Genomic DNA, 22850 nt, shown 5'->3' with positions numbered 1-22850 from the left:
CCATTCCTGCATTTCAGGCCTTTTCCAAAAAAAGTTAGGACGGGGACAATTTAGGGCTAGTAATGATAACAGGTGATATCAACAGGAGTCTTTGATGAGCAAAGATGATCAGAGGATCTCCAGTTTGTCAACAAATGCGTGAGAAAATGATTGAAATGTTTAAAAACAATGAACCTCAAAGAAAGATTGGAAGGGATTTGCATATTTCTCCCTCTACAGTGCATAAAATCATTAAACCATTTAAGGCATCGGGAGGAATTTTGGTGCGTAAAAAATGTCTTTTAAGTGTGGTAAAAAGGAATAGCAACATTACAAAGTGGTAAACGCTTTACTGTCCCAACTTTTTTTGGAATGTGTTGCAGGCCTGAAATGCAGGAATGGATGTTTATTAATAAATGAAATGAAGTTGATTTGGGGTTGTACTTATATAAACATAACCTATATGTAAGTAACCTGCACAACCAAATTGCAAGTCAGGACGTCAATTCCTGACCAAACAAATGCCTTTATTTGTCATATATACATATACATGTGTACAATACAATGAAATTCTTTATCCACATATTTCAGCTTGTTGGGAAGCTGGGGTCAAAGCGCAGAGTCAGCCATTGTAGGGTATAGGGTCTTGCTTGAAGACTCAACAGTGGCTGCATGGCAGAGACGAGGTTTAACCACACAGTCTTCTGATTGCTAGTCCAACGCCCCACCCACTTGACTACCACTGTCCTCATTTTTACCACTTTTGACTCACAGACATCACAAAAGAGTCAAAGCTGTTGAAGTTACAAAGGTAACTCCATAAATAGACATTGTTTTGGAACGTGAGGTTTGTGGTCGGGTTTCCACAGAGGAGCACAAGACACAAAAACAACAACAATAACAACAACAAAAACCTGGTAGGGAAAAAGAACACAAAATTGAAAACATTGCCAGGACACGATTAATGATACCCTTTGTTCAGCATCTGGTGAAAATACTAAGATGTTGTAGAGTAGAGACTATCAGCCTCGCCTCAAATAACACATATTTCCTACTTAGGGCACTACTTGAAAATAACAAACATTTAGGGACAGTGGTAGCCCAGTGGGTAGAGCTGTGGCATTCAGCCACAGATGTTGTAGAGTACAGACTATCAGCCTTGTCTCAAATAACACGTAATCCTTACTTAGGGCACTACTTAAAAATACAAGCATTGACGGACAGCGGAAGCCTAATGGGTAGAACTGTGGCATTCAGCCACTGTTGGGCCATTGAGCAAGATTCTTAACCTTCTCAGCTCCAAGGGTGCCATTCAGGAGCAACGTTGTTGGCACAGCAGTCTCAACTTGCAGGCTGCAATCTCAAATGGGTAAACAGGTTCCCCATCAGAACCACCTCGAGTTAAACAACCTAAGATGTAGTTGGTGCATCTGCTTAGCATATGGCTTTTTAGAACTAGATGCTCCTACTAACCTCTTGGCCAGTAAAGACTATATCGGCCTCATCTCAAATAACACAAATTATCTACTTAGGGCACTACTTGAAAATAACATCACTTTTAAGGACAGTGGTAGCCTAATTGGTAGAGCTGTGGCATTCAGCCACTGTTCAACACTGTTGGGCCATTGAGCAAGATTCTTAACCCTCTCAGCTCCAAGGGTGCCATTCAGGAGCAGTGTTGTTGGCGCAGATAGGTTTGTGGAACTGAGTCCGAGCAGACATCAATGGTCACATACTGAGTTATCGCTTGGCTGACGGCTCCATTGAAGTGGTGCGATGGGGGGGCACCTCCTACAGGCTCACTGCTGTAGCCAGGAGTCGTCTATACCCTCTACCTCTGGGCTATCAAAGGCTCTCGCTTCGGTATAAAAGCTGCAACACAAATTGAGATTACTAGTCCATGACCTTAACCACTGAGCTATCGCTGCCACCACAGGGTCCTACTTACCTCTTGGCCTGGCGATGGGGACGTGGGACAGAATCCGAATCAGTTACACACTGAGTTACATTTCCAGTATGAGCAGGAAGCGCCCCCTACAGGCATACTGCTTTGAAGCCAGGAGTCATTTATATAAACTACGTCTAGGGTTTCAACATACTGAGTTACCGCTTGGCTGATGACTCCATTGAAGAGGTGCGGTTGGGGGGGGGCACCTTATACTGGCTCAGTGTTGTAGCCAGGAGTAGCCTATGACCTCTACCTCTGGGCTATATCAAGGGCTCTCGCTCCAGCATCAAAGCTACAACACGAGAGACAGGTTGCCAAACGTTCTCTTTCATAATTATCTGGTCTTTAGACCAGTCAGCTTGGATGTGGTTGAAATGTTGTTGATAAAGGTTTGATGTTGAGGTAAAATAACAAACTACAGTACATGCTGCTAATGAGCCCCTTTCACACTAAAAACTCAGGTTACCCAAGAATTACTGGCACGTTTAACCAGTAATGTATCAGCTTTCGTTCCACATGAGCCATCCCAGTAATTACTCTAGAATCGTACTGGGACTCAACCTATTAAACTGCCATTTAAATCTATTGGGATTGTGACTCTTAAGTAAGTAACCTTGCCTGTTTTAGAAAACGTTTACATTTATGGCATTTAGCAGACGCTACAATTTGATTGTGGACAGTTTAGGTTGATCAATTGAGGGTGAAGATTCTTGCTCGGGAGCCCAACAGTGGCAACTTGGTGGATCACTAGTTCATGACCTTAACCACTAATCTATCACTGCCACCACAGGGTCCTACTTACCTCTTGGTCAGAGAGGTGACAGCAGACATTGATGGTTTCACACTAAGTTACATCTCAAGTATGTACAGGAAGCACCTCCTACAGGCTTACTGCTTTGAAGCCAGGAGTCGTCGATATAGTCTACGTCTAGGGTTTCAAGAACCCTTGTTCCAGCAATAAAGCTACAACCCACACACACACTGAGACAGGTTACCTGATCCCAGATGTTTCCAATGCTTGTGGTTACTATGAACCCTTGAACAGAACGCACTACATTTAAATGAACTTGAATGTATGTTAGAAAATTAAAGCATTCGCCAACAAAAACCTGGTACTTTACACATGGTACTTTACAGGTTGTGACATCTGCTGGTAAAGCTGTGGAACTGCATGTTCAAGAAAATATTGTGTATTCAGAAAGTATTCAGAGCCCTTGACTTTTTTGCTTCGCACTTTATTATGTACCAGAGATGTTCACAAGTCACAAAATAAGAGTCTGAGTCAAGTCACGAGTCTTTAGGCTAGAGTCCGAGTCAAGTCATGAGTCAATATAATAAACACAAAACATATATTGGAAATGTAGCGTAGAAGTAAACAGAAAATATATAATATTTTATAATATTTTATTTTGTGCCTTTACTTTTCTAGTCATTGTGCAAATTAATGTAATTTCCATAACAAGAAGGTTCCAGTTAAAAGCTTAAACTGATACGTTTTGTTTTCATTGCAAAACAAAAGCGCACGATAAATCACGGCACAGTGGCCAAAATCCAAAACACAGCAAAAAAAAATCATAACCACTGCTTACCTTAGCTTCTGTTCTTCCAGATGCTATTAAATTTATAACCGTGTGTTTTCCCATTAGGAATATAATCCGATATTTTGTAAATGTGCTTATAATTAAAAACCTCCAAACTCAACCCGGTTCTGAAGTAAAACACGAACTCGTTAGAAAGCCAATCAAGTGTTTCATTGACACATCATCTGTGTGATGAAAACTGAATAAATGCAAATAACAGCATTTCTTACTAAAAATTTAAATCAGAAGGTCTGATTGGTTCAGAAAGCGGTCTTTCAACCATTAGCCCCAATTCTGTAGGAGCGTTCCATTCACCCCAGTTGTTCCTGTGCAGTGCACTACGTAGGGTATTCCACCATTTTAAGTGAGATTCCAATCCAAAGGTAACTGAAATGTTCAAATGAAGTGAACTTCAAACTGTGTAGGGAGTAGGAAGCGACGCTTCATCACTACGCCGGAAGCTGGCTGGAACATTTACCCATTGCGTGCGTTGCGGGTTAAGTTGGCCGGAGCGTTAGCGTTAGAGAGCAGAATATTTATAATAATAGCAATTAGATACAGGGCCGGAGTGGGCACCTTTTTCAGCCCGGGAGTTTCATGCCCAAACCCGGCCCACTTTTTCCATGGAGGAGGAATTTGAATAAATGAAACAGCAGCTAGCTCTTACAATGCCTTTTTATTGGGTATATAACAGAAAACACTTCACTTAAACATGTTTAATTTAAATTTAAATCAGATAAAGTTTTAAAAGGCAAAAAAATTTGATAAAGATGAAAACGTATTTACATTTGTACAGAAGCAATAACTTGAAATAAAAATCATTTGAAATTAAAATTGCATTTGTCTTCCCAACAGAGAGGTGCTCTATTGTTAGGTTTCCACTAAACTCTTAAGTAGCTTCACTACACGCATATTTAGTGGCTACCTACAGCATCAAAAGCCTCCTAAGCAATGCACTGGTTTCTGCAATTTTATTAATAACGGTGTCATTGTCTATAGACATGAGACATGGCTTATCTGCTGCTCTGAGGCTAAAATAAAACATTTCATTAAGGGTTAGCCTATTTTGCTGAATAACATAACATGCTTGAAGTTTTTTTTTAATAATTTAGCCTATATTATGATGGTGTAAAATTGATAGTGATTTAGGCTATTTGTCTCCATTTGTTAAAATAAAAAAGGCTATCGTGCTGACATCTTTCTGAATGTCTGAACAATTTAACATATAGCATGTTACGTTATATTTTACATTACAGATAACTATGTTAGTTTAAATAACTCTGTTAGACTGTCCTCAGTACAGTAGAGTCGGAACAAAAACATTCCATTAATGAGTTAGGCTTTTTAATATATTACACTTCAAATTATGTTTATTATTTTCAGCTTGAAACTGGATATTTGTGATTAATGGTGTGTATTGGGTTCTACAAAATAAACTACGCTAAGTTGACAATATAAAATTATTTCAATATCTCTCTTTACCGGCTGCAACTGGGGTCTGTCCACTGGAAAACAGCTCTGTTAATTTGGCACATTTGGCAGCATCTTCTTCCAACGACTTTCTTTTTTTAACCTGGCCTTTTCGGCTCCACCTGGCCTCTTCCTGCCCTCAATCACCACCGACTGATGGTTTGTGCTTTTCTGCTATGTTTACTTTTACCGGCCAAGCCATGAAGTCCAAGAACTGTGTGTAGATATCAAATTGTGGTAAGGAATAGAACATTCTGGAATATAAACCCATACAAATAATACTTTGACATGTACCACCTACTTAAGCACACCCTGATGTATTCCCTGATGGCTGTGGCTTCTTTCAGCAGGATAACGCACCCGAACACAAAGTTTGCGCTAAAACCAGACTTCTGGACAGCCTACCTTCATAGTTATACTTAGGGTATAGATGTAATCTCTTACCATGGTGCAATAACACAGTATGTAATGCGCTGACCTTTCATCTTCTCATGATATTTTTTAGAAATTGATGCTCCGGAGAATCTGAAAGCTGTGAATGTCCAGATGGAGTCTGCAGATTTAACCTGGAAAGCTCCTCAGGCTCTTATTGAAGGCTACATCCTCACTTACAGACCTGAAGATGGAAGCATGCAGGTATGACCATGACAGCTATATGTAACGTCTGGTTTCTGTACGTAATCTGTGCAGAAGGTTCATTCTTTTGTTGTTGTTGTTCCTTGTAGGCTGTTGAGCAGAAGCTTAAAGCAGGAGACACCAGATTTAGCTTGTCTGGTCTGTCCATTGGGAAGAAGTATATCATTACTCTGATCGCCTATAGAGGTTTAAAGAGGAGTAAAGTGGTGGAGACGACATTTAGTACCGGTAATGTACCACCATATTTTCCACTGCACACACCAATGAGAGCTTGCACCTGGTCAGCTGACCAAAAGTGGTGACCAAAAACTTAAGTGTTTCAAGCCATATGACCCGCTTTGGTACACTTAGGCCTTGGCTAGAAACAGTAACCAAATTAATCAAGGGTACTCAGGTACAGTACAGATCATTTGGAAATGGAAACAGCTCCCAAATGGGTCATAATGGATTTCAAAGCAGACTGTACCATAGGTTATTATGCAATGGAAAAGGGTCATTAAATTTAACTTTGAGTTTGGAGCCAAAAAATATTTTTTATGCCCTAAAAATGCTAAATGTCTTTTCAGTTTTTAGCTTATTAAATTACAAAGATATAGAGTAGATTATCTGTGTTATAAATATGTGACGTCCTTAAGTGGAGTATAGTTAGTCAGAAGTATATTGTGGCTAATATTAATAATAATAATAATTATTATTATTATTACATTTTATTTTTAAGCGTCTTTCATGACACCCAGCTGCACTGTACAATAAAAGTAAAGAAAAATCAAAGTAAAAATAAAATAGGAATATACAACCACAAAACAAAAAATGAAAATAATACAAAATTAAATAAAAAATATGAATAAACAAACACAAAAGAAACAAGAATATAAAAAATAAATAAAATAAAAAAGTCTAAGTAAAAAATAACATTATACAACCAAAAAAGAAAAAAGAAAAATAATTAGGAGAAAGCTAAATAGAAATAAAAATAAGAATATACAACCACAAAAGAAAAATTGAAAAAATACAGAAAAATCTGAGTAAAATAAAAATAAGATTAAACAACTACAAAACAAAAAAGTTAAATAATAAAGAAAAATCTAAGTAAAAAATAAAATAAGAGAATACAACCACAAAACAAAAAAGAAAAATAATAAAGAAAAATCTAAGTAAAAAAAACAACAACCACAAAACAGAAAAGTTAAATATAAGATTAAACGACTAAATCTAAGTAAAATAAAAATAAGTTTAAACAACTACAAAACAAAAAATAAAAATAATTTAAAAAAATCTAAGTAAAAAATAAAAATAAACAACCACAAAAGAAAAAAGAAAAATAATAAAGAAAAGATAAATAATAAAAATGAAATTACAAAAAATCTAAGTACAAAATAAAAATAAGAATATACAACCAAAAAATCAAAAAAGGAAAATAATTAGGAGAAATCTAAATAAAAATAAAATAAGAATAAACAACCATAAAACAAAAAAGAAAAATAATAAAAAATTAAATAAAAAATATGAATAAACAAACACAAAAGAAACAAGAATATAAAAAATAAATAAAATAAAAAAGTCTAATCTAAATAAAAATAAGAATATACAACCACAAAAGAAAAATAGAAAAAATACAGAAAAATCTAAATAAAAAGAAAAATAAGAATAAACAATCACAATAGAAAAAAAATGAAAATAAAAAATAAATACTAAATAAAAATTATCTAAAGAAATCTAAATAAAAATAAGAATATACAACCACAAAAGAAAAATAGAAAAAATACAGAAAAATCTGAGTAAAAATAAAATAAGAATAAACAACCATAAAACAAAAAAGAAAAATAATACAGAAAAATCTGATTAAAAATTAAATAAGAATAAACAATCATAAGTAAAATAATAAAAAGAAACAAGAAAAAAAAAGCAAAACAAAAAAGTTAAACAATAAAGAAAAATCGAGGTAAAAATAAAATAACAATAAACAACCACAAATGTTCTAAAACTTGTTCAATAAATTAGCATATAAGCAATCTTTTAAAACTCCAGATAAACAGAACATGAAAAACCTAAAACAGAACAGAAGCCTAGAACAGAATATGCAAGTGTAACGCACGGCTTGAACCGTAGTGGAATAATTTCACTCTGATCGTAATTATTACCACCAGCTCTACATGTACACAGATCACAAATAAACCTTGAGATTTGTGAATACTTTATATAGTTCCTATGGACCAATATCAGTACTTCACTAGGTTCTAGGAGGAGGGCTTGGACAGAATTACAACAGACAGAAAGTTGATAGTTTTATAAATGAAATTCTTTCATTTATTTACAGAAAATACTAAATAGAAAATAATTTTTCCACACTCTGGGTTTTAGCTCTTCACAACAGTATCAAAACAATAAAGTGACTCTTATAATAAAGTACAATAAAACAAAATTCACATAGAGCTCAATTTCAGTAGCAATTTAAAGGAATTTCCCACTACAGTAATACACTTAACCCAGGAACTTAAAAGAAATAGTTAAATAAAGTGTAGTGTAGGGAATGTGTATCTAAAATACTAAGATATAATAGGGTGTATGTTGATATGTGTATACAAAAAAAACAAAAAGAAACAAATATTTCCAGTCACTGCGATATAACCCAGTTCAAATTAACCCAATTTCCTGAAATAATTGTCTTTCAGGATCACAATAGCAAATATTTACATACAGTCTCGGCTTAAACTTAACACAATCCACAACCATTAACCAATAACGTTCAGTTTTTTTTATAACCCCCTTTTAGTCCAAAAGGAGAAAATGTAAAATTTCAGTAACAAAGATCTGGTTTCTTTCCGTGTATCACGTCTCTCTGTACCCCTTTTTTCGGTGTGTGTTTCAAAGAAAGTGTGTTTATGCTTCACTACCCGGGTAGACTTAAAGTGTGTGTGTGTGTGTGTGTGTGTGTGTGTTTCGCTCCCTTATCTGCGCGTCTCTCTTTCTCTCCTTCTCTCTGCTGCGCTGCTCGGTGCTCAGGTGCTGCTGACGTCACTAGCACAGCCTGCTGGGAATCGTAGTTTCAGTCTGGCTCGCCATCTTGGATCTCGGGAATCTGATAACTTTTCTGTCCTTAAAAAACAACCGGAGTTTTTTTCCTTCACAGTATAACAGCATCTAATGTCAGTTTGTTCAGCTCAGGGCAAAACTCAGAAAAATACTGCAGCAGGGAACTTTTAACACAACTACAGTGTTCTAATAAACCTAATATTCTGTATAGAGGCTGTGACTAAACACAAGCTCCTCTGCACACTGACACACACTCACTCAGAGAGAGAATAAAGGAGGGAAAAGAATGCGCATGCTCTGTAGGGGTGACTCAAGTATAGGGTATGTTCTTAACGGGGGTTACATCCTCCCCGCCTTGAACTCACATGCGTCCCTGCATGTTTCTTTCATTTTCACTACCAGGTATGAACTGGCTTAAGTTAAGGTTGGTTGAGTTCAACGCTTCAGTAAAAGCCCTATCAAGTCCACTAAACAAGGACTGCATCACTAGAATTAGAGGATTCCCCATTGATTGGTAGGTGAACCTTTCTGGAGCTGATCTCTGTCTTATTGATCTCCTCAACTCTGTCTCTTCAACAGGGTTCGAATGATCCTTAACAGTTTCAACTTCATCAAGTTGAACTGCCGAACATTCAAGTGTCGGTAGAAGATTCTCCTCGATATCATTTGTAGCTGCCAAAGAATCAGGCTGAATCACTTTTGAAGTATCATCAGACAATGAAAGTACAGGTTGTACAAACTCGGATGAGGCATGCTCTTCACACACATTATCTAGGTTGTTTTCTTGAATTGGATCTACATGGGACTCTGTATCAGGAAGAGTTAGCCCAGGGACCTCACCTGTGTGTGAAACTTCATCTGACACATCACCGGTTTCTAAATTTCTTGGAAAGAACGCTTCTGCATCTGGGTTAAGACCTGTGTCCCTCACGGGGTTCCTCTGGGCTCTTTCATCTGCTCTGATTGGATATGTTTTTGTTAGAATTTCCAGATCACTGTCTTTGTAAAGAATTCCTGGACCAGAAAAGTCTTCTCCATCTGTATCATCATCATCTGGACACTCAGGCATTTCGGCTTCGGCCAAACTTTCATGAGCATTTGGTATTTCAACCCCAGCTACACCAGTGTTCTCACTGACCTCAGAGGGTGCTGTCAAGAACCCACAAGGCAACAGCAAATCCCTGTGTAGTGTTCTCTCTGGTCCCCCAGAGGTTTTTGGGGTGACAACATATACAGGAGAATCACCTATCTGTTTCTCAACCTCATAAATCTCCTGACTCCATCTGTCACTTAATTTATGCTTCCCTCGTAGTCCTACGTTTCGGACAAGGACTTTATCTCCAGGCTCAAGGACAGACTCCCGAACCCTTTTGTTATAGCGGACTTGATTCCTGGAAGCATTCACTTCACTGTGCTCAACTGCAAGCTTGTAGCTTTCCTTCAGGCTTTCCCTCAGCCTCTTGACATACTCTGAATGAGTTTGAGCGTTCTGTTTTCTGGGAAGTCCAAAAGCCAAATCTATTGGTAGATTAGGCTGCCTACCAAACATAAGTTGGTATGGTGAAAAGCCAGTTGTATCGTTCTTTGTGCAATTATAAGCATGAACTAGTGGTTGCACAAAATCTCGCCATCTTCCTTTTTCCTCTTCCTGGAGCGTTCCCAGCATGCTAAGAAGAGTTCGATTCATCCGCTCTACAGGATTACCTCTAGGGTGATAAGGTGTGGTTCGGGTCTTCTTAACCCCAAGGAGCTGACACAGCTCCTTAATCAAGGCAGACTCGAAATCACGACCCTGATCACTATGTAATCGTTCAGGAAGTCCATAGTGAACAAAGAAACTGTTCCATAAGGTCTTTGCCACAGTTTTCGCTTTCTGGTCTGCAGTGGGAACAGCAACTGCGTACTTTGTAAAATGATCAGAAATGACGAGGATGTCTTTTGTCCCTCTACGGTCTGGCTCCAATGAGAGGTAGTCAATACAAACTAACTCCATAGGCCTACTAGTTCTGATGCTAACCAATGGAGCGCTTTTTTCTGCATTAGTTTTCCGCCTAAGGCACCGCTCACATGTCCTAACTTTCTTCTCCACATCTGCTTGCATGTGTGGCCAGTAAAACCTAGTACGGACGAGATCAAGCGTCCTTTCTACTCCCATGTGTCCCATTGAATTATGAAGGTTATCAAGAGCCGTCTCGCGATATGTTTTTGGCAGGACCAGCTGGAAAGATGGCTCCCCCCTTACCATTCGACGTCTGTAAAGCACATTGTTGTCTAGAACAAGCTGGTCTCGAACCCTCAGCAATAACTGCACTTCTCTGTCTTCACGCTGTTTTGCCCTATAAGACACCCTTTTTCCAGAAGTTACAAAGGAAAGAACACGATTGATGGCTGCATCATTCCTCTGTTCTGAAACCCAATCTTGCAATGACATTGATGGCAAAGTGCTGGACCCAGGTATTTGCTCTACACATGTATACTCAGTAGGAATAGCATCTACACTAATGGCAAGACACTCAATGATGGTTGGGGAGTCATCACCATGATCGGCAGGGGTGCATAGATGTCTCTGGCAGACAGCTTAGATAGCTTCTGGTGGAAAATGGGTGTCACCCTCCCTCTCCATGATCCGAGAGAGGAACTGCTTAACTCTGTCATCTTCAGCTTGCAAACTGGAGTCAGACTCCAGCTGATCATGAGGGCGACGAGAAAGTCCATCAGCATCCTGATTTCTTTTCCCAGCTCGGTACCGTATACTGAAATTAAAAGTCGACAACGCAGCTAACCATCTATGTCCCGCAGCGTCCAGTTTAGCGGATGTCAGGACATACGTCAAAGGATTATTGTCAGTCATAATGGTGAACTCTGCTCCATAAAGATAATCAAAAAATTTGTCAGTGACTGCCCATTTTACAGCTAGAAATTCCAATTTGTGAGTGGGATACCTTTTCTCAGAATGGGAGAGGCCTCTGCTAGCATAGGCAATAACTCTAAGCTGACCATCTTGCTGCTGATAAAGCGCTGCACCTAACCCTTGTACACTAGCATCTGTATGTAAAACATAATGTAGGTATGGATTGGCAAAACCCAAAATAGGAGCAGTTGTCAATTTCTCAATTAGAGTGTTAAAAGCTTCATCGCATTTTACAGTCCACTTTTCACCGAATGTATCCCCCAAATTTTGGGCAACATTTATGTGGGGCTTGCTTCTTTTTCCTCGCTTTGGTGGAACATAGCCAACGGTCAAATCATTTAGTGGCCTTGCAATCTTTGAATAATCTTTAACAAAGCGTCTGTAATATCCTGTAAATCCAAGAAAAGATTTGAGCTCACGGATGTTTCTTGGTTTAGGCCAGGTCGTCAAGGCGGATATCTTTTCAGGGTCTGTCTCAACCCCATTCTCTGAGACAATGTGACCAAGGTAACGAACAGACTTTCTGAAAAAATGGCATTTTTCCGGAGAAAGTTTTAGCCCAAAATCCTTCAATTTCATTAAAACACGCATTAGGCGGCTCTCGTGTTCTTCCAGAGTATCAGAGAAAACGATGAGGTCATCAAGAAAAACCAAGACCTCTTTCAGGTTCATACTTCCCATGCACTTTTCCATGACACGTTGGAAGGTGCTTGGTGCATTCGTGACACCTTGGGGCATCCGATTAAATTCCCAGAATCCCATTGGAGTAACAAAAGCCGTCTTATGCTTGTCTTCCTCATCCATCTCCACTTGATAATACCCTGACTTTAAGTCCATAACTGAAAACCATTTGGAACCATGTAATACTGAGAAAGTTTCTTCGATATTTGGTAAAGCGTAGGCATCTTTAATAGTTTGGCTGTTTAACTTCCTGTAATCAATGCAAAGTCGAATAGCGCCACTTTTCTTTTTGACTACAACCACAGGTGATGCGAAAGGGCTTTCTGATTCTCTGATTACACTTGCGTCTTGTAGCTCTTTTAAGTGGAGTCGAACAGCTTCATAGTCTGATGGGTGGATGGGCCTAGCTCTCTGCTTAAATGGTGTGGGGTCAGACAACCGGATATGATGTTTGACTGCTGTTGTGTGGCCATAATCTAGGTCACTACAGGCAAACACGTCAAGAATAGAGTTGAGTTTGGTGGTTATTCTGTCTTTCCATTCAGCACTTAGTGGAGACTCATCCAAATTAAATGAAATCATGTTTTGATCATTCACAGGAGCTAACATACTACAAGAAGCTGAAAATCTGGAATGCTCACATAACTTGGACTCTGAAACTCTTGGGGACTGGGGAAAAGAAATGTACGCTTTTGGCACAAATAGTTCAGCCACAAGACGTTTTGAAGGGATGGTGATGGTATGGTCAGTTTCATTTTTAATAAGAACAGGAACTTTGAAGGAGTTCGTAGAGGGACTCGTCATAATGTAGCCACAAAAAACAAGACCACTGGGCAAACATGGTAGAACTGGTGGCTCAACAAGGAGCGGGGCTCCAGGTGTGTGCAAGACATCTCTTGCATAGCCTGACAAAGCGACCTTTTGGCCTGCGGGGATGACGACATTGCTTTTGCTCTGCAACCTTACTTTGCCTACCCTACCATCTTCTTGATCTGTTTTGTGGCGGCGACACAAGTCCCTTAAAAGAGCAGAATAGGAATGTGTCCCTTGACAATCATTTGACATAGTGTCACCATAATGGAGAGATGTACTGTATAACATATCCAGGGTGTTAGTGCCTATTAGCACAGGAACACTGATGTTAGACCTACAATCTGGAACAACCAAAGCCAGCGTGTTTACTTCAGCTGGTTGCCCAGTAATACTACTATCGAAAGAGACGTTAATGGCAACATAGCCAAGATAAGGAACAACATGACCTCCAGCACCTTCTACTTCAAGGAGATCATTTAAAGGAAATATAGGATGTGAAGGTAAGTACTGTTCATGAAAGGACTTTGACAGGGTGGTTACTTGGGAACCAGAATCCAAAATAGACTGCCATTGTCTACCTTCAATAACAACAGTGGCCATACACCTAGGGCCTACTAGTCCATACATCAGATCGTTACGTGGTTGGGTTTCAAGTAAGCTCTCACACCTGGTTTGGTTGGGACTAAGATCAAAATTGTGGGCCCCAGTTTGTCCCTCTACTGTGGCCCTGACCTGTTTAACGGCTGGCCGTGTCTGATTTTCCACTCATCCTGCTTGACTTTTAACTCTTTATACTTTTGGTCAACAAGCGATTTGTTTATAGTTTCAACACATTGTCGTGCAAGGTGGCCATCTTGCCCACATCTAAAACAAAACCAAGCCTTTGGCTGGGGCTTAGGCATAGCCTGATGGGCCTGTACAGCAGCCCTGAGGGTGGTAGATTCCTGGTGGGGGGAAAAGTTAGCCTGAACCCCAGATAAATGCTCTTGGTCTATGTATTCCGAAGAATCTTGTTTCTTCTCTTTGTTGGACTTTTGTACGCTAAGTTGTAACTTTACTTCAGCAAGCTCTTTCCTTAGCTGTTCTGTTTCACTCATGTACTTTTGCATTGTTTCAGTATATGGATCCAGTGGTGAGGGCATGTGAAATACAGAGTGAACGTTCAAAGATGGTTTTTGCTTGGAACTGCTGAAATGTCTCTGCATTCTTTCTAGTTTTGAAGCTCTTCTGTCCTCTTCAGTTCGAAGCAGAAGAAGGAACTCTGAAAAATCTGGGGGATTACTTATTCTTGCCTCCAACTGTAAACTCAGTATCAGGGTGTGATCCCAACAACCACGGGTAAATTGCTTTAGCAAGTGGCGATTTGCATCAGATTGTTTTACACCCCCTCGTTTAACTGCAGAACCAATAAGAACATGTAGTCTATGGAGATAATCAGAGGCTTTTTCTCCAGAGTTCTGGTGAGTGTTCAAAAACTTTGCGAAAATTTCTTCTCCATCCTCAACAAATCCATAAGCAGATTCAAGTAGAGTGACATACTCTTCAGGATGAGCAGATGGACCAAGTTGCTTTACAACTGTTGCTGCTGGTGGGAGAAGACTCTCTAATATCTTTCTCCTCTGAACATCAATAGGAAGGCGGTCCTGAAACATAAGCTCTACATGAAGGCACCATGTTTCAAAGTCTACTTCCCCAGGTGGTTTTGGTGTTTTCCCTGAGAAAGCTCGTAACCATTTAGATCCATAGTTCGGTGCTGGCCCAGATTCATTTTTAATAATGTGTTCTACCACTACCCTTTGTACCTCTGGAGAATTTATCATATCATTCAAGGTCTCAGGGTTCATGGGGCATGGCCCTCTTGCACTTTGGGAGGACTTTCGGGGAGTAGAAACGGTACTGCCAAGTGTCTCATGGCGTGGTGAGATTTCACTTGTAGTGGAGGAATCAGAAGAACTGTCAGAATTGTCAGAATCAACACTCTTACACTCATGTTCCAGTATCTTTTGCCTACCTCGAACCACAGACTGGAGCTCTGGCAAATTTTTTATGCCATCAAGAACCCATTGTGCGTCTGCTGCTCTCGGAAGGTCATAGGGAAAATCAGGTTCAAGTCTCAGAATGGGAGCTTCAGAATCAAACTCGATAATGGCTATAGTATCACCTGTCTGCTTTGTCTGGAGCTTGACAACTTTTGTCACAGTACCAAATTGTTCTAAGGCAATTACCATTTCATCATGAGTTTCACTACCCGAAATGCCAGACACATAAAGTGATCTGCTCACATTCACAGCATATACCTCCCCAATATCCATTATGGAAAGTGCAAAACCACAAGATTTAAAGAACAGAGAAAAGTACTAAAATTGGGGGAAAACGTTAACTTGTGAAAAACAGTCTGGTTGCAAATTGTCAGAAGCCCTCCTGGCTGGCTCGCCACAAAAAGATGTAACGCACGGCTTGAACCGTAGTGGAATAATTTCACTCTGATCGTAATTATTACCACCAGCTCTACATGTACACAGATCACAAATAAACCTTGAGATTTGTGAATACTTTATATAGTTCCTATGGACCAATATCAGTACTTCACTAGGTTCTAGGAGGAGGGCTTGGACAGAATTACAACAGACAGAAAGTTGATAGTTTTATAAATGAAATTCTTTCATTTATTTACAGAAAATACTAAATAGAAAATAATTTTTCCACACTCTGGGTTTTAGCTCTTCACAACAGTATCAAAACAATAAAGTGACTCTTATAATAAAGTACAATAAAACAAAATTCACATAGAGCTCAATTTCAGTAGCAATTTAAAGGAATTTCCCACTACAGTAATACACTTAACCCAGGAACTTAAAAGAAATAGTTAAATAAAGTGTAGTGTAGGGAATGTGTATCTAAAATACTAAGATATAATAGGGTGTATGTTGATATGTGTATACAAAAAAAACAAAAAGAAACAAATATTTCCAGTCACTGCGATATAACCCAGTTCAAATTAACCCAATTTCCTGAAATAATTGTCTTTCAGGATCACAATAGCAAATATTTACATACAGTCTCGGCTTAAACTTAACACAATCCACAACCATTAACCAATAACGTTCAGTTTTTTTTATAACCCCCTTTTAGTCCAAAAGGAGAAAATGTAAAATTTCAGTAACAAAGATCTGGTTTCTTTCCGTGTATCACGTCTCTCTGTACCCCTTTTTTCGGTGTGTGTTTCAAAGAAAGTGTGTTTATGCTTCACTACCCGGGTAGACTTAAAGTGTGTGTGTGTGTGTGTGTGTTTCGCTCCCTTATCTGCGCGTCTCTCTTTCTCTCCTTCTCTCTGCTGCGCTGCTCGGTGCTCAGGTGCTGCTGACGTCACTAGCACAGCCTGCTGGGAATCGTAGTTTCAGTCTGGCTCGCCATCTTGGATCTCGGGAATCTGATAACTTTTCTGTCCTTAAAAAACAACCGGAGTTTTTTTCCTTCACAGTATAACAGCATCTAATGTCAGTTTGTTCAGCTCAGGGCAAAACTCAGAAAAATACTGCAGCAGGGAACTTTTAACACAACTACAGTGTTCTAATAAACCTAATATTCTGTATAGAGGCTGTGACTAAACACAAGCTCCTCTGCACACTGACACACACTCACTCAGAGAGAGAATAAAGGAGGGAAAAGAATGCGCATGCTCTGTAGGGGTGACTCAAGTATAGGGTATGTTCTTAACGGGGGTTACACAAGCAAACCCTTCCACAAGATCACCAGATCACCACTTGCATCTAGGAGGTTTCTCGTATGACAGCTGCTTACGAAATGCCACACCACCAGCTGAGTCCCCAGAAACCAGATGAAAAGAATGACATAAAGATGGCGAGAAGGAAAACCCAGGCATGTTGTGAAGTCTGACCTTCTGCCCAGCTTATCTGCCTAACCAACAAAGAGAAGATACAAACAAACAGGCAGGAACATAGCCATGAGCTAAGCTAAGAGCTACAGGCCACTTATGAAGAACTTTCCCCTAGGTGAAGTAAGTCACGCTAATTAGGCGCAGAGAATGCTTTTGAAGTGCAGTTCAAAGACAGTTTTTGCCTCCACAGCCTTTGCTGGTCAACGTGGACCCGGCAGGTGGGCGCCCACACACACACAGAAAAAAAAACTGGCATATTGCAAAATGTGTTATACACTAATGTTAATAATCAGGTTTAGATCCAACTAGCTCCAAGCCTTCCTAAACAAAAAAAATCTTTTAGTTTTTTGAGAGGTCATCTACTTGGTAGTCTGTGCTTCAGATATAGCTTACATTTCATAATTTTAGGAGGCCACAAAACAATTTTACATGGAATACTAGAACATCAATGTTTTTAAATGTGATCACATGATCATGCAAAACTATTTCTGTGCCTGATGATTCACTGAATTGAAAACTTGGCAGCAGACACCAAATGATCTCAATAAAGAAAAAGTAGTAAAAGTAAAAATAAGAAAAAATAAAAATCTAAGTAAAAATAAGAATCTAAATAAAAATAAAAATCTAAGTAAAAATAAGAATCTAAGTAAAAATAAAAATCTAAGTAAAAAATAAGAATAAGTATAAACAACCACAAAACAAAAAAGGAAAATAATAAAGAAAAATCTATGTAAAAATTTAATAAGAATAAACAACCACAAAACAAAAAAAGAAAATAATAAAGAAAAGTCCAAGTAAAAATAAAAATAAGAATAACCACAAAACAACAAAGGACAATAATAAAGAAAAATCTAAGTAAAAATAAAATGAAAATAAACAACCACAAAACTGAAAGAAAAATAATAAAGAAAAATCTAATTAAAAATGAAATTAAACAAACAAAAAACAAAAGGGAAAATAATAAAGAAAAATCTAAGTAAATATAAAACACGAATAAACAACCACAAAACAAAAAAGAAAAATTGTAAAAATAAATCTAATTAAAAAATACAATTAAACAACCACAAAACAAAAAAAATGGTAAACAGAGATCTCAGTAAAAAAATAAACAATCACAAAACAAAAAAATGGTAAAGAGAAATCTTAGTAAAAAAATAATCACAAAAAAAATAAAAATAATGACGAAAAATCTATGTATAAAATAAGAATAAACAATCACAAAAAAATAAAGAAAAATCTAAGTAAAATAAAATAAGATTAAACAAAAAAGAAAATCAATAAAGAAAAATCTAATTTAAAAATGAAATTAAACATCCACAAAACAAAAATGTAAAAATAAAAAATAAAATAAGAATGACAATGAATGAATGAATGAATGAATAAAATAAGAATAAACAACCACAAAACAAAAAAGAAAATAGTAAAGAAAAATCTAAGTAAAATAAAATAAGAATAAACAACCACAAAACAAAAATCTAAGTTAAAACTAAAAATAAAAATATACAACCACAAAAAAGGAAAATCATAAAGAAAAATCTAAGTAAAAACAAACAAATAACAGACAAAATAAATTAATTTGAGCAATATTCTATATATATATATATAGAATATTCTATATATATATACAGGGGTTGGACAAAATAACTGAAACACCTGGTTTTAGACCACAATAATTTATTAGTATGGTGTAGGGCCTCCTTTTGCGGCCAATACAGCGTCAATTCGTCTTGGAAATGACATATACAAGTCCTGCACAGTGGTCAGAGGGATTTTAAGCCATTCTTCTTGCAGGATAGTGGCCAGGTCACTACGTGATGCTGGTGGAGGAAAACGTTTCCTGACTTGCTTCTCCAAAACACCCCAAAGTGGCTCAATAATATTTATATCTGGTGACTGTGCAGGCCATGGGAGATGTTCAACTTCACTTTCATGTTCATCAAACCAATCTTTCACCAGTCTTGCTGTGTGTATTGGTGCATTGTCATCCTGATACACGGCACCGCCATTGGATGCACATGGTCCTCCAGAATGGTTCGGTAGTCCTTGGCAGTGACGCGCCCATCTAGCACAAGTATTGGGCCAAGGGAATGCCATGATATGGCAGCCCAAACCATCACTGATCCACCCCCATGCTTCACTCTGGGCATGCAACAGTCTGGGTGGTACGCTTCTTTGGGGCTTCTCCACACCGTAACTCTCCCGGATGTGGGGAAAACAGTAAAGGTGGACTCATCAGAGAACAATACATGTTTCACATTGTCCACAGCCCAAGATTTGCGCTCCTTGCACCATTGAAACCGACGTTTGGCATTGGCACGAGTGACCAAAGGTTTGGCTATAGCAGCCCGGCCGTGTATATTGACCCTGTGGAGCTCCCGACGGACAGTTCTGGTGGAAACGGGAGAGTTGAGGTGCACATTTAATTCTGCCGTGATTTTGGCAGCCGTGGTTTTATGTTTTTTGGATACAATCCGGGTTAGCACCCGAACATCCCTTTCAGACAGCTTCCTCTTGCGTCCACAGTTAATCCTGTTGGATGTGGTTTGTCCTTCTTGGTGGTATGCTGACATTACCCTGGATACCGTGGCTCTTGATACATCACAAAGACTTGCTGTCTTGGTCACAGATGCGCCAGCAAGACGTGCACCAACAATTTGTCCTCTTTTGAACTCTGGTATGTCACCCATAATGTTGTGTGCATTGCAATATTTTGAGCAAAACTGTGCTCTTACCCTGCTAATTGAACCTTCATACTCTGCTCTTACTGGTGCAATGTGCAATTAATGAAGATTGGCCACCAGACTGGTCCAATTTAGCCATGAAACCTCCCACACTAAAATGACAGGTGTTTCAGTTATTTTGTCCAACCCCTGTATATACAGTGGAACCTTGACTTACGAGTGACCCAACTTACGAATTTTCCGAGATACGAGCTGTCACTTGGTCGTTTTTTTGCTTTGTGATACGAGCCGCGATCTGAGTTACGAGGTCAGCTGAGTTCAGTTTACCTGGTTATCTTGCCGTACAAGCAAGTGAAAGAGAGGAAAATGTGACGAAAAAGCCAAAAGTCCGTGAAGAATAAGATTAAGTGAAGTAAAAAAAATATATGTATTTTTAAAAAGTCGCAATTAAGCTTAGCGATAAAGTGTAGCATAGTGTGTACGTTAAATTTAGCAATATATTGTAGCATTAAGTGTGTAGTGAGTAAGTTAAGTGATAGAGCACGAAATGAAACACTCCCCCAACTTCCTCCGCCAATCTCCACCTCCGCCAGCATCTTCGTCTGGTAAATACACTTAATAAAACCAGTTTATTTCTTTACATTCTCTTTTATTATGTATTATTATTTTTTTATACATTATTTGTTATTTATAAAGTAAATTCTTCTTATTTATAAACACGTAACAAAGAAAATCGGTGTGGTTTTTGCGGGGCTGGAACGGATTAATAGCGTTTCAATTCATTTTAATGGGAAAATTTGATTTGATATACGAGCAAATTGAGTTACGAGCTTGGTCACAGAACGAATTAAACTCGTAAGTCAAGGTTCCACTGTAAATATATATATATACAGTATATATACTGTATATATATATATATTCTCAATGTTCAAATGTGTTTAACTAAGACAAACATTGCTCTAGTTGTATTATCATCTCTTATTGTAATCCTTTTTTTGCTTTTGGTAGTGGGAGCGGCCTACCCCTTCCCCATGGACTGTACACAGATCATGAACAATGGAAACACACAGAGTGGAGTTTTCACTATCTACGTGGCCAACAATCGTAGCAAGCCCATGCAGGTGTATTGCGACATGACCACTGATGGCGGTGGCTGGATTGTAAGTTAATTTATTGCTGGAAATAAATCATAACTCTTTCTCATTAGCTGCACTAAGTGGTGGATAGGAACCGCAAATTTTGTTGTACTGTATACAGAACCCAACAGGCTGACTGAGAAAAAAGACAGGGAAACAGATATTGATTGAAACAGACAGAGAACAAGTAGTCACAAATCTGCCAGCTGCTCAATCCACCAGTGTGTGACATCCTACGTTCTCAAACAAATAACAATAAAAAGAGGGAACTTTTGTTTTCCCCTTTTTCTCCCATCTAGTCATAGCCAATTCCTCAGTTACCCTGTACCAAACACACACCCTGGCACACACTGCTCTCCATTATTCACCATCTCTGTGCAGTACCTCTGATAGCCAGCAGAGGCCACCAATGCAGCAGACATGAGGAATCAGTTCAGCCCAACTATTCTCATATATTCAGGCAATCACAACGGCCAATAGCTGAGCAATGGTGGGCTAGCATGTTCTAATTTCACCTCATTAATAATTGGCAGCTATAAAAAGTAGAAAACAGAAGTTGGAACAGCCACTATAGCAGAAGATGGCGCTTGCATCAACTTATAAATATTGGGTTCACTAATAGGGATGCCATTACCATCTGCAAGTAAACATCTTGAGGATGGGAAGATGATGTACATGCCATTACCCTTAACAACCTTACAGATCTTCTTTAAATGTTTATAATCGTGTCAGATGGGGTTTAAAAAAACTGCAATAACATAATCAATGCACATCATCTAATCGTGCCTATGAATCACGTTTATGATTTGTTACATTTGTAAGATTTGTAATTATCTGACTGCTGAAACAGTCCCCATAGACTTGGCATCTACACTATATTGCCAAAAGTATTCACTCACCCATCCAAATAATTGAATTCAGGTGTTCCAATCACTTCCATGGCCACAGGTGTATAAAACCAAGCACCTAGGCATGCAGACTGCTTCTACAAACATTAGTGTCGCTCTCAGGAGCTCAGTGAATTCCAGTGCGGTACCGTGATAGGATGCCACCTGTGCAACAAGTCCAGTCATGAAATTTCCTCGCTACTAAATATTCCACAGTCGACTGTCAGTGGTATTATAAAAAAGTGGAAGCGATTGGGAACGACAGCAACTCAGCCACGAAGTGGTAGCCACGTAAAATGACAGAGCGGGGTCAGCGGATGCTGAAGCACATAGTGCGCAGAGGTCGCCAACTTTCTGCAGAATCAATCGCTACAGACCTCCAAACTTCATGTGGCCTTCAAATCAGCTCAAGAACAGTGTGTAGAGAGCTTCATGGAACAAGTTTCCATGGCCGAGCAGCTGCATCCAAGCCTTACATCACCAAGCGCAATGCAAAGTGTCGGATGCAGTGGTGTAAAGCACGCCACCACTGGACTCTAGAGCAGTGGAGACGTGTTCTCTGGTTTGACGAATCACACTTCTCCGTCTGGCATTCCGATGGACGAGTCTGGGTTTGGCGGTTGCCAGGAGAACGGTACTTGTCTGACTGCATTGTGCCAAGTGTAAAGTTTGGTGGAGGGGGGATTATGGTGTGGGGTTGTTTTTCAGGAGTTGGGCTCGGCCCCTTAGTTCCAGTGAAAGGAACTCTTAATGCTTCAGCATACCGAGAGATTTTGGACAATTTCATGCTCCCAACTTTGTGGGAACAGTTTGGGGATGGCCCCTTCCTGTTCCAACTTGACTGCACACCAGTGCACAAAGCAAGGTCCATAAAGACACGGATGAGCGAGTTTGGTGTGTTGAACTTGACTGACCTCAACCCAATAGAACACCTTTGGGATGAATTAGAGTGGAGACTGTGAGCCAGGCCTTCTCGTCCAACATCAGTGTCTGACCTCACAAATGCGCGTCTGGATGAATGGTCAAAAATTCCCATAAACACACTCCTAAACCTTGTGGAAAGCCTTCTCAGAAGAGTTGAAGCTGTTATAGCTGCAAAAGATTGGCCGACATCATATTAAACCCTATGGATTAAGAATGGGATGTCACTCAAGTTCATATGTGTGTGAAGGCAGATGAGCAAATACTTTTGGCTAT

General features: G+C 38.9%; 1 protein-coding gene across 1 annotated transcript in view; it reads left to right on the top strand.

Moving 5' to 3' along the window:
- Positions 1 to 22850, top strand: part of tnn (tenascin N) — a 51124-nt gene that overhangs the window by 21495 nt on the left and 6779 nt on the right. Inside the window, 6 exon segments of the mRNA XM_062993921.1 lie at positions 1433 to 1462; positions 1650 to 1788; positions 1790 to 1875; positions 5483 to 5613; positions 5703 to 5841; positions 20639 to 20790. Coding sequence (XP_062849991.1) covers positions 1433 to 1462; positions 1650 to 1788; positions 1790 to 1875; positions 5483 to 5613; positions 5703 to 5841; positions 20639 to 20790 — 677 coding nt within the window.

The sequence above is a fragment of the Trichomycterus rosablanca genome, chromosome 4, assembly GCF_030014385.1.
Source record: "Trichomycterus rosablanca isolate fTriRos1 chromosome 4, fTriRos1.hap1, whole genome shotgun sequence".
Lineage (NCBI taxonomy): Eukaryota > Metazoa > Chordata > Actinopteri > Siluriformes > Trichomycteridae > Trichomycterus > Trichomycterus rosablanca.
The sequence above is the reverse complement of the archived record's forward strand: the minus strand, read 5'-3'. Positions and strand labels throughout refer to the sequence as shown.